We start from the raw sequence: 11,313 nt of genomic DNA, 5'->3' as shown, positions 1-11,313 counted from the left end.
TAAAGCTGGATATGGTTGCATACACACCTGTAATCCCAGCACTCAGCCGAGAAGGTGTGAGGATCAGAATTTTAAGGTCACCCTTGCCTGCATAGAGAGTGTAAGGCTAGCCTGGGCTACATGATGCCCAGTCTCTAGATAAATAAGCAAACAGGGCTGGGAATGTATCTTAGTTCTAGAGCGCATAGCAGGACCTGGTGATGACGCCTGTGTTCTCAGTATTCATCGGGCTCAGGTACCAGATTGCCACTTACTGGAGGTCAGTCTGGACTACAGAATGAGACCCTCTCAAAAAAAAACCCAAAAAATTAAAAAGCGGTAGAGTGCTCACCTAGCGCACACAAGATGGTGGGTTCAACCCAGTGCTGTAAAACAAGTGCTGAGGTAAGAGCTAGCGTGGCGGCATGTGCCTACCAGGATCCTGGTTGGGAGACTGAGATGGGAGCATTTGTAGTTCAAGTCTAACCTAGGCTACATATTGAGATCGTATTTCAAAACAATACATGTTTCTCTCCTCTCTCTCTGTCTCTCTGTCTCTGTCTCTCCCTCTCTCTCTGTCTCTCTGTCTCTCTGTCTCTCTGTCTCTCTGTCTCTCTGTCTCTCTGTCTGTCTCTCTCTCTCTCTCTCTCTCTTTCTCTCTCTCTCTCTCTCTCTCTCTCTCAAAAGAGGCCAGAAGATGTTGGATCCCGCGGAGCTACAGTTCAAGCAGTTAGCTGAGTCACCCAGTGTGGGTGCTGGCATCTGACCTTTGGTCCTCTGCCATGGCTTCTGAACTTTAGTCCTCTGCAAAAGCAGCAAGTGCCCCTAACTCCTGAGCCGTCTCTCCAGGCCTTGAGCGAGCTTTTGATTTTCCTGTTTCTGCCTCCTGAGTAGCTGAGATCACAGTCTTTCAATTCTGAGATTGTTGTGTATATCATAAATTCCATCCCTTCTAAACTGGGAATAAGTCTGTTCCTTCCTACTACAATCTCTGTGAACTGGCGTTTATTCCCATGGAAAATTCAGGATGGCAATTCTCTATATACATTTTGCTGGGGTGGAATCAGGGCCTTGAACAAACCAGGCAAGCCCTCTGCTGGCTGGACTGCACCCTCAGTCCCAGGAGGTCTGCCTAAATCCCTAGTGGTGTGGCTCTGCTTCTCCCACCAAACCATTTCCACCTCATTGTCCCCTTGACCTTCATGCTATCTCTGCTCATCTTTTAGAGCCCCAACCACAGCCCCAGACACTTTTCTTTTTCTTTTCTTTTTTTCTTTTTTGGTTTGTCGAGACAGGGTTTCTCTGTGTAGCTTTGGAGCCTGTCCTGGAACTCACTCTGTAGACCAGGCTGGCCTCGAACCCACAGAGATCCGCCTACCTCTGCCTGGCTCCCTAACACTTTCCTAAGCCCCTCATCCTCTCCCTTCCTTCAACCCCCTCAGTCACATGGTCTGCCTCCTGGCTGGAGGACACTGTCACTACTGTCACTGAAGATGATGGCGCAGAACCTGCTGCCCCTCCATGTGGCAGGGAACAGGCAAGAGGGGTGGATGCTGATGGCAGGAGAAGCAGCGAGAAGGGCCACTCTACCCCCAGCCAAGAGGTGGCACATTCAGGGGGAAGAACGTTAAAGGGCAGAGGAAGGGCGAGGAGCTCCGAACAGTCTAACTCCCACTCTCAGGGGCACCCACAGGGCCTTAGGCAGGGGCCAGCAGCATTCAGTAGGGCAGATCCCTCAAGGTAACTTCCTGTCAAGCAGGGCCAGCTCTGTCTCCACCACTGGTTATAAGGATGAAACAACATTGTGTGGGAAAACAGCCACACAAGGTCCCTTCTCTGGGCCCCAGCTGGGGGCTCGTTTCCTTCAGCGCCCAGGGCCTATGATGCCATATTTCCCCATCTTCATCCCTTCTCCCACACAGTGTCTCATCTCTTACCCCGCCTATCAGAAGACCTTGTGATATAAAAGAGCAAGAGGTAGTTGGGTGAGGCAGTACATGCTTCTAACCTCAGCTCCACGGGGAAACTGAGATAGGAGGGTGAGTTACAGGCTTCATAGCAGGAACTCACCTCAAAAAAGACAGCAAAAAAGGGCTGGAGATGCAGCTTAGTGAGAGAGCCCCTGGCTTGACAGGAACAGCCTGAGGGAAGGGATCCTTGCCCTTTTGGCTCTCTCAGTCCTGGACCTCAAGAGCAGGGCTTGTCTTGACATGTGTAACTAAGAAGACTTAAAATATATGAGCTGACCTGGGAGTGGTGGCGCACACTTTTTTTTTCTTTTTTTTGGTTTTTTTTCGAGACAGGGTTTCTCTGTGTAGCTTTGCGCCTTTCCTGGAACTCTCTCTGTAGCCCAGGCTGGCCTCGAACTCACAGAGATCCGCCTGGCTCTGCCTCCCAAGTGCTGGGACTAAAGGCGTGGGTGGCACACACTTTTAACCCCAGCACTCGGGAGACAGAGGCAGGCGGATCTGTGAGTTCAAAGCCAGCCTAGGCTACATAGTGAGTTCTAGAACATCCAGGGCTATGTAGAGAGACCCTGTCTCAAAAAAATAAAATAGATAAACAGATAAATAAATAAAATCTGAACTGACAGCACAGAGTACTGGTTTTAATTTAGTTTAGTGTCTTTTGAGACATTATGTAGCCCAGGCTGGCATCCAGGTACTACAATATGTAGCCCAGGCTAGTCATGATTCACAGCTCTTCCTCAGCCTCCTGAGTGAAGGTGCTGGGATTATGTGTCGTCATGCCTAGAATTACCGGGACCTCCTGCAGGCTGGTTCCTGATTCTTCAGGTAACAGCATCTATACGACTTGGACACAGAGTAAAGGAAGATGGAGAAAGTACCAAACCTGGGGCCATGATGGAAGGAGAGGGAAGAAAATCCAAACCACAGCAGAGCAGAGCCAAAACACTTGTTTCCACTTGCCACTGCAGGGAGGCTGAGACATGGAGGAAGCCAAAGATGATGGTTCCTAGCTAGGAGAATGATTTCCAGTTTGTGTCTGAAGTGTTTTAGGAGCTCTGAGGAGAGTGGAGGCCGAGAGAGAGTAGCAGGGAGCACCAGAGGGTAAAAGAAACATCAGAGCAGGATATGACTTGGTATCTCCTAAGCTGTGTCCTTTGAGTCCACTCACAGTCCTGAGGTGTGACTCCAGGAATCCAGGCCTCCAGTGTCTAGAAAAGCCCGTAAGACGCAGGGGACTAGAGCCGAGAGATGAAGAGCCTGTTAGCATCATTGATCCTAAGTGGCAGAGCTTGGCTAGGTCTTGCTCATTACTGACTGCACTCCTCTGCATTGTTCTGCTTGGTCTCACACCCAGGACCAGCCTCTTCTGACCTATACTTTTCTGGGGTGGGGCCAGACCTGAGTATGTCTACCCAGTGTCTGGGGCTGAGAGGGAAGCTGTTGCAGGGAGACGAAGCCAAGATGGAGAGCTGGCCAGCATTCCTCAGGAGAGTCTCCTTCCATCCATCCTTCCTTCCTTCCTTCCTTCCTTCCTTCCTTCCTTCCTTCCTTCCTTCCTTCCTTCCTTCCTTTTCTTTTACAGACAGAGAGTTCCAAGACAGCCAAGGGCTACACAAAGAAACCGCCTTGGGGAAAAAATGAGAGAGAGACTGACTCTTTGCGTAGTCCTGGTTGTCCTGGAACTCATTCTGTAGCCCAGGCTGGCCCCAAACTCCCAGAGATTGGCTGCCTCTCCCCCCCCCCCCCCCCCGAGTGCTGGGACTACAGGTGTGCGCCACCACTTTCCTGATCTTTAGCTCTCCCTCACTGTGATCTCAGAGGTGAGGTGCTGGGGGGACCCAGAACGGCTAGTTCTTCTGTAACTCAGTCTCCTGGCACCTTGTGTCCTATAATATGTCCCTGCTGAGCACTATAATCACATGGCTCAGGCTGAAGCAAGGTGATCATGACCAACCCTAGAGCAGGGACCAGGGGAACATTAGTTCCATTAGGGCTGGGGCTGTAGCTCAGTGGTAGGACACTTGACTAGCATATGTGAGGAAGCCCAGGTCCCATCCCCAGCACTACAGAAACAATTCATCTATATACCTCAAAACCAGGACATGAACGAGAGTGTGAAACATTGGTTGTAGCCCTTAGATTGAAGCCAGGGTCCTTGCCCTGCTCTAGTCCATCCATAACTACACTTAAAAGCTGGCTGTAGTAGCTCAAGCCTGGAATTCTAGCACCTGGGAGGATCAGAAGTTCAAGGTCATCTTCGGCTCCACATTGAGTTCAAGCCCAGCCTGGGCTATGTGAGATCCCAGCCCACAAAACAAACGAACAGAAAGAACATTGGAATGTGGACACAGTACTGTAATGCAGAAAGAGACCAGGCATGAAGTTCATCCTGAGATTTCTTACAGTTGGAATGTAACTACGTAATTGAGGCCCAGGTAAGTGCAAAACTTGCCCAAGACCAAGTTAGTAGACTGGCCTGGGGACCAAGCCTCTGGTCTTCAACCCTAGCTGCCCGTGAGAGCTACGTCTACACCTGAAGTACGTGCCTCCCACCCACGTCAGAGTTTATACGTAAAGGGCTGGGTGCTCTGCTTGAGTTTGTACCGTACAGCTTCAAAACCCAGGGGATGCTGCTGCCCTAGAGGTAGCCATCTTCACCAGCCCTCAACCAGATTAGTGACTGTTCTGAGCCTGAATGCTGGGCTCAATTTCATCTCTGCTTCTTGGCCAACTAGATAATCCCTAATCCACTGGAATCTATTTGTCTATCAGTCACAGGGAATCTTTTCTTCTCTGAGAGGGCCCAGAACTTTAAGGTCCTTTTACTGTGTTTTTGTTTGTTTTTGTTTTTTGAGATAGGGTTCTCACTATGCAACCCTGGCTGGCCTCAACTGTGAAGACCCACCTCTCTCTGCCTTCAGATGCTGGGATTAAAGGCATTCACCACAACTATGTCTGGCTCTATATATTTTGGCTTTTTTTTTTTTTTTTTTTTTGAGACAGGGCTTCTCTGTGTAACAGTCCTAGCTGTACTGGAACTCTTTGCTCTGTAGACCAGGCTGGCCTTGAACTCAGAGATTCGCCTGCCTCTGCCTCCCAAACGCTGGGATTAAAAGTGTCAGCCTGGCTGGCGGTGGTGGCACACGCCTTTAATCCCAGCACTCGGGAGGCAGAGCCAGGCGGATCTCTGTGAGTTCGAGGCCAGCCTGGGCTACCAAGTGAGTCCCAGAAAAGGCGCAAAGCTACAAAGAGAAACCCTGTCTCGAAAAAACAAAACAAAACAAAACAAAAAAAAGTGTCAGCCACCACCACCCGGCTATATTTTGGCTTTTATCAGCAGAAAAATAACTGAATAGAAGAAATCTGAATGCTTCCAGGCATGGTGGTACATGCCTATAATCCCACCACTTGAGAGGCAGAGGCAGGAGGATCAGGAATTTAAGGTTGTTCTTAGTTACAGCCAATCCTGTACTGTAAGAGACCCTGTCTGCAGAAGAAAATAAAACAAAGCACACAGGAAACCTGGCTTGGGGACATAGCTCAGTGGCAGAGTGCTTGCCTAGCATGCAGGAGGGACAGAGTGACCCATTTGGCTGCAAAGCAAGAGTGAGCATGCTGAGAAATGTGAGCTCCCCCATCCATCTTCCAGACTGCTCCGGTTCCAGCTGACCTTCTCCACTGCTCTCCTTCCCTGGCTCCACTTCTCAGCATCTGGGGTTGATGAGTTTGAGGAAGGCTGACCCCTAGTCCTCTCGTCTTGAAGACTTGTATAAAGTTACCTGAGTGTCTGCCCAAAGGAGGGCTGGCCCACTCCATAGGCTACACCCTGTACCCTAGTGTGACCCTGGAGTGAAGTTAGTCAGATGCAAGGGAGAGGGCGATCAAGTGGCCCCACCTGCTGAGCGGCAACAGCTCCATGCTCAAGATGGAGGCTGAGCAACAGCTCCATGCTCACGACTGAGGCGCTCCATGCTCAACTGAGGCACTGCTCTGGTGGTTTGACGGATTGAGAGTGGCCACCACAGGTTCATATATTTAAATGTTCAGTTCCCAGTTGTGATGGAGTTTAGGAAGGATTAGGAGGGGGGTCACTGGGTTTGAGCTTTCAAAAGCCCAGGCTATTCCCAGTCTCCATGTCTGCCCCCTGCTTGTAGGTCAGACGTGAGCTCTCAGCTCCTGTGGCAGCACCATGCCTGCCTGCCTGCCTGATGTCCCCACCATGGTGGTCCTGGACTCACCTGAGACTGTAAGCAAGCCCCCAGTTAAACGTTTTCTTTTATAAGCTGCCCTGGTCATGGTGTTTCACCACAGCAACAGAAACCCTAAGAGAGCTGGGCCGCAGCTGGGCCTCAGCGGAGCCAAGAGGAGAGGTAAGAAAGTGACTAGGGTGTGGGGGTTGAACTAGGAAGAACGAACGCACAACCAGAAGTTACTTTTTCCCATTCTCCTTTATTCCATAAACACCTAGTTACAAGTTGCACAAATCATTTCTTTTTATAAAGGCAGAGAAGGGTATAGGAAAGTGTTTTTTGTGATGTGGGGTGGGAAAAGGGACAGAGTTGGGAACCAGTCCACTCCCTCCACAGCCCTCAGGGGACTATGGCATCTGCAGTGGGGCTCTGAGGAAGAGGTGGGCAAGGGTCCAGGAGAGCTGAAGGAGGCGATCCCTAAACCCAGAGCTTCCCCCCCAAAACCTTCAACGCGCGGGAGGGGCTCAGGGAAGATGAGGTGGCTTGGAGAGGGAGCGGCAGAATGAAGAAAACTCAAGTTAGTGGATACGATGGGCTGGGTCATCATGGTGAGGGGCTACAAGACAGAAAAAGTGGGAAAGGGGGGCAGTAAAAGGTTCTCCCTGAGACCCCCAGGGAGAGGTGGGGGCCAGCTTGCCTGTTAAGTTAATATTAACTTGGGGTAGAGGTTGGAAAGGACAACGTTATTTCATGGGATGATCTCAGCCTCTCAGCCTGTACCTGGAGAAGAAAAGATGAGTGTGTCAGGTGGAGAAGGGACGCAGAGGCCTGGGGTCTGGGCTACTCTTCCAGCCCCTCAGAGGGAGCACACTTCTCCTCCCATGACAGCTAAGCTACACTACCAAAGGCATGACCAGCCGGGAACCCAAAAGGCACCCAGATGCCACCCAGCCTCCTCGGGTCTGTCAGCCTTCCATTCCTTCCTTCAGGCACTTACAAGAGACGCTGAGAGCCTGGGCCTTCACCAGTCATAGCGACGGGACTGTCGGGAGGGGGAGTCCTCAGGTCCCTGGATAGCCAGGCGGGGAGGCCCCTCGGCCCTTCGTCCCCCACCCACAGATGCCTCATGTCGTCGATACTCCAGAGGACGCTGCTGCCTGAATCGGGACGTCTCCCTTCGCCATTCATCATCGAATGCTGCTGCCTCACCTGAGGAAGACACAGTGCGGACACGGAGGCCATGAGCCTCAGCCCTCCAAAAACCAGGGGCAAAGGTTGAGATCATGTATGTGAGAACGGGAGGCAAGCCTGAGGCCCATCTACTGGAGACAGACACAGGCAGTGACACACCCCGTGGGAATTTAATAAAGCCACTGATCCAGATACGGAAGAGGATCAACACTTGACTTCAGTCACAGGATCTGCCCCCTCCCTGGCAACACCTGACTCAGCCCTGAAGCTGGCAACAAGGTCTAAGCATAGGGTTCACCCACAGCTCTGCCTGAGAGATACATGTGGGACGGGAAAGAAAGCTATGATCTAGTCCACAGGAACTAGACTTGTGGCTGCTGCTCAGAAGACTCACTTTCATCCAGGTTGATGTAGTCCTGCCGTTCTTCCTGGTCCCCTGTGCGGTGATTTCGGGAGCGCTGGAGGATGTGAGCCCTGTCCCGAATGTGATGCCCAATGGACATCTGCTCTAGACCGCTGTCAGAGTCCCGGACAGTCCTCCGTGTCTCCCGGATCTGGGATGACGTGAACACAGGATATTCATTTCACCTCCCAAAGCCCTGGCTCTACCACCCGTGACCCACTCCTGAAAAAAGGTGTCAGGGTTCCTGTGGGTGCCGCTCAATCCTACTTCCTTACTCACCCCGCCTGGGGCAGAGCGCATCTCCGATGTCTCCTGGTAAACTTTCGGGGCACCGTCCCCAGTATTGGAGTAGGAGATGACGGTAGAGGAGGAGAAGGTCTGGCAGTTGCCTCCGGCGGCCATGTGTTCCTGAGGAGGAAAGGGGAGGGTCAGACGGACGAGGGGAAGCTACTCTGTGGAAGGGAGCTCCCTTCAGCTGCTTGTTCTCGCCACACCTTTCTTAAAATATGTGAGAATGGGAAAAACATCATAACTTCCCCAGTTCCTCACAGCTCAACAGTAAGCACATAGGTATGAGAGCAGACACAGGACCCCTGTGCTCTGAATCAGTGACTTCATCCAACCCAACCTCTTCACTAGCACACTTCTCCACCCCCTGCCTCAAAGGATGCCGGGTATGGCGGCTGCCACTGGGAACAAGGCCTGGGAAGAATATGGAGCAAGAGTCATACCATGTTCCCAATCATGTCATTCATCATCCCAAACATGTCCATGAAGCCACCAGACTGAGGAAAGAGATGAAAGACAGTCAGGAAAGCCAAGAAGATTCTTTTTTTGTTGTTGTTTTGTCAAGACAGGGTTTCTCTGTGTAGCTTTGTGCCTTTCCTGGAACTCACTCTGTAGACCAGGCTGGCCTCGAACTCACAGAGATCCACCTGGCTCTGCTTCCCGAGTGCTGGGATTACAGGCGTGCGCCACCACCGCCCGGCAAAAGCCAAGTAGATATGGTGATGCTGTTTTGGAACTACCACCCACCTTAGACTACAGGCCCTTTCTCTTCTTCCTATACTTCTGACCTATACACTCAGCCTCCTCCCTCATAAGCTGCTGGTCACCTCCTCAGGCTCTGTGGCTGCTCTGATCTTTCTTTTGCTGTGTTTCCTTATCTTTGGGGAAGTGAGCCAATGTCAATGAATTAAAACCTCTAACATTCTAACAGAGTCATGAAAGTATCCCAGACTCCATTTCCCTGGCCCTTGGGATGCACCGTCTCCTTAAGAGAAGTGCTATACAGTTGTAGTTTCCTCAGTGGCTAAGAACTTCCAGGAGTCAGGAGGAGCCAGCACCAGGATTCCTTTTTTTTCGGGGGGTTGGGGTGTGTGTGAACATTTTATTATTTTTACATGTATGGGTGTTTTGCCTGCATGTATGTGTACTACATTCATGCAATGCATGGTAGAGGCCAGAAGATGGCATCAGATCCCTGGGGACTGGAGATAAGATAGTTGTGAGCCGCCATGTGGGTGCTAGGAATTGAACCCTGGTCATCTGGAAGAGCAGCCAGGTGCTCTTGACCGTGCTCCAGTCCTAGCTCCAGGATTTATACCAAATGGGCTCTGAATGTGTTAACTATCCAAAGAGATTTTGATGCCATCCCTGAGACTACCCCAAAGGGGCACATTTGGAAACAAAGTCTAAGACTGTAGTGTGTGTCTGAAATACACGGGAACAGGAACATACGGACTCACCATTCCCAACATCCCGAAGGGGGAGACAGCCCCAGCCTACACAAACACATGAGGAACACAAGTTAGAACATTCTACCTTAATACCAAACAAGGCCGGTTCCCCCGCCCCCATCCTTCTCTCAACTTCTCTCAAAAGGAGTCAGACTCCTGACCCCACTCCTCAGCCTCCCACACAGATCATTTCCTTTTTAAGCTGGTTGTAGGGCAAGAACAACGGCATGCTTTACTAACTACCCTGCATCTCAGGTATGTTCCAACTGTTACCTGCATCCTGCGGCTGGCAGGCCTGGTTGCTGGCATGTTACCATCTGTGATGCTAAGGAAGGGGCTATATCCAAAGCCACCTGACAACATGCGGCTCATATGCTGACGGTGAATTGCGAAGGGGTCCCTGTGGAGTGAGCATACAATACAGATAGCAAAAAGATCAGGGCTGTCAAAACCCAGCCTTCCCCACATCCCCAAAATAAGTCAGGGGCACACAGTGGCACAGACGCCAACTTCCCTCTAACTGAGAGCTGCAGCTGAGTATCCAGCTAGTTCTAACCAGTTCCAGACAGGAACTCGGAGGTCTGTCTGAACTGCTCAGACCTGAAGCAGAGTGCTGGAGGGGGCGGGGGTAGGTTCTCACATCAGGAACATGGGATCTTCAGGCTCCACGTCCCTCATGAAACGGAACATCCTGATCTCAGCTCCAGGGGGCTCCACACTGTGAAGACACGGAGGCTGAGTTCCATGCAGGCGGCCAGACTTCTGCACACCGGCTCAGTGTAGCTACTCTTACACACACTGTCACTGACCCCTCCAAACTCCAGGGAGACCCTTCGGCAGGTGGGGCACACAACCTTTTAGTCCTGAGAGCGAGCGGCTCTCCATGCCCATCTCACGGGTCACGGAATTTTTCCTAAGCCTCTCAGTGTTGCTCTCCCCCACCCCCGCGCGCCATCCTCTTCCCCAAGCTATGGTCAGCTCCTCCTCCGACGCCAGGCTCAGACAAGAATCCCGATCGGCGGCCCGCCGCCCCATTAATGACCCCAACTACTCCGCCTTCTGCTGGCGCCGGCCTCGGCCAGGCCTCCTCGGCCGGCCTCACTGCCCACCGAGCCGGCCGCCGGCTGCCCCTGCCCCTGCCCGTGCCTCCCGCCGAGCGAGCCGGAGAGGGAGGTCCGCTCCCGGGCTCGCCACCCTGCAAGCGCCCAGGCCGCGCCGCCCCAGCCTCACCGGTCCCCGACTCGGGCTCAGCGGCCCATCCGGCCGGCCTCTTCTCGGGGCGCTGCAGGAGCGGGGTCGCGGCCCGGGACGCAGGGATTGGTCCGCGCCGGAGCTTCTCGCCTCCCGCACCGCCTCCTGTCTCAGCTGCCACCTCCGTACCCCCGCCCTCGGCCCGCGGAGCCGAACCTCGGCCAGGCCCGGGCGGAAGTGACGTCACGGCGGGCAGCCCCCGGGGCGGGCCGCGGGAGCCCCGCCCACCGGCATGGGAGGGGGCGGCGCGCGCGGCGGAGCCGGGGAGGGCGGGTCCTCCGGGGCCGCTGGGAGGCCTCGTTAAGCTGGCTTGGGGATCTAGGGACAGGAAGAGGCTCCGGCGACGGTGGGGGAGGGCGGAGCGGAATCGGGGGGGACCGGCCGAACGCCGCGCGGAGGCAGGGTGTGCCGCACCTTCTTTGCAGGGGCGGGCGGGCTGTCTGTGGGCGACCGGTGGGGCGGATCCCTGGGGGGACCTTTGAAACACACTGGAGGAGGGGTGCTTCTCCGGGGGAACGCGGGGGCCCGTCCTCGGGAGAGACGCTCGGGCGGGCGGGGTCCTCGGAGTGACGCAGAGGAGGAGGAGGAGG

General features: G+C 53.3%; 1 protein-coding gene across 1 annotated transcript; it reads right to left on the bottom strand.

Moving 5' to 3' along the window:
- Nucleotides 1-6,378: 6,378 nt before the first annotated feature.
- Mlf2 (myeloid leukemia factor 2) lies at nt 6,379-10,898 on the bottom strand. The gene is made up of 9 exons (XM_059256904.1): nt 10,703-10,898; nt 10,113-10,190; nt 9,746-9,872; nt 9,482-9,517; nt 8,465-8,518; nt 8,013-8,141; nt 7,725-7,884; nt 7,137-7,348; nt 6,379-6,919 (listed from the first exon to the last, which is right to left on the bottom strand). The coding sequence occupies exons 2-8, from the start codon at nt 10,160-10,162 to the stop codon at nt 7,161-7,163; spliced, it is 744 nt and encodes a 247-aa protein (XP_059112887.1). The 5' UTR covers nt 10,163-10,190; nt 10,703-10,898; the 3' UTR covers nt 6,379-6,919; nt 7,137-7,160.
- Between the last annotated feature and the right edge of the window lie 415 nt (nt 10,899-11,313).

Source organism: Peromyscus eremicus, chromosome 3, assembly GCF_949786415.1.
Source record: "Peromyscus eremicus chromosome 3, PerEre_H2_v1, whole genome shotgun sequence".
NCBI lineage: Eukaryota > Metazoa > Chordata > Mammalia > Rodentia > Cricetidae > Peromyscus > Peromyscus eremicus.
This window is presented reverse-complemented; position numbering and strand designations above follow the sequence as displayed.

What these genes read in the sequence shown, in the direction of transcription:
- Mlf2 (XM_059256904.1), bottom strand. Translation starts at nt 10,162, where the DNA reads ATGTTCCGTTTCATGAGGGACGTGGAGCCTGAAGATCCCATGTTCCTG. An exon ending in CCTTCGGGATGTTGGGAATG is followed by an intron (nt 8,519 to 9,481) that starts GTGAGTCCGTAT and finishes CTCTTTCCTCAG; the next exon opens with TCTGGTGGCTTCATGGACAT. An exon ending in CTACATCAACCTGGATGAAA is followed by an intron (nt 7,349 to 7,724) that starts GTGAGTCTTCTG and finishes TGTCTTCCTCAG; the next exon opens with GTGAGGCAGCAGCATTCGAT.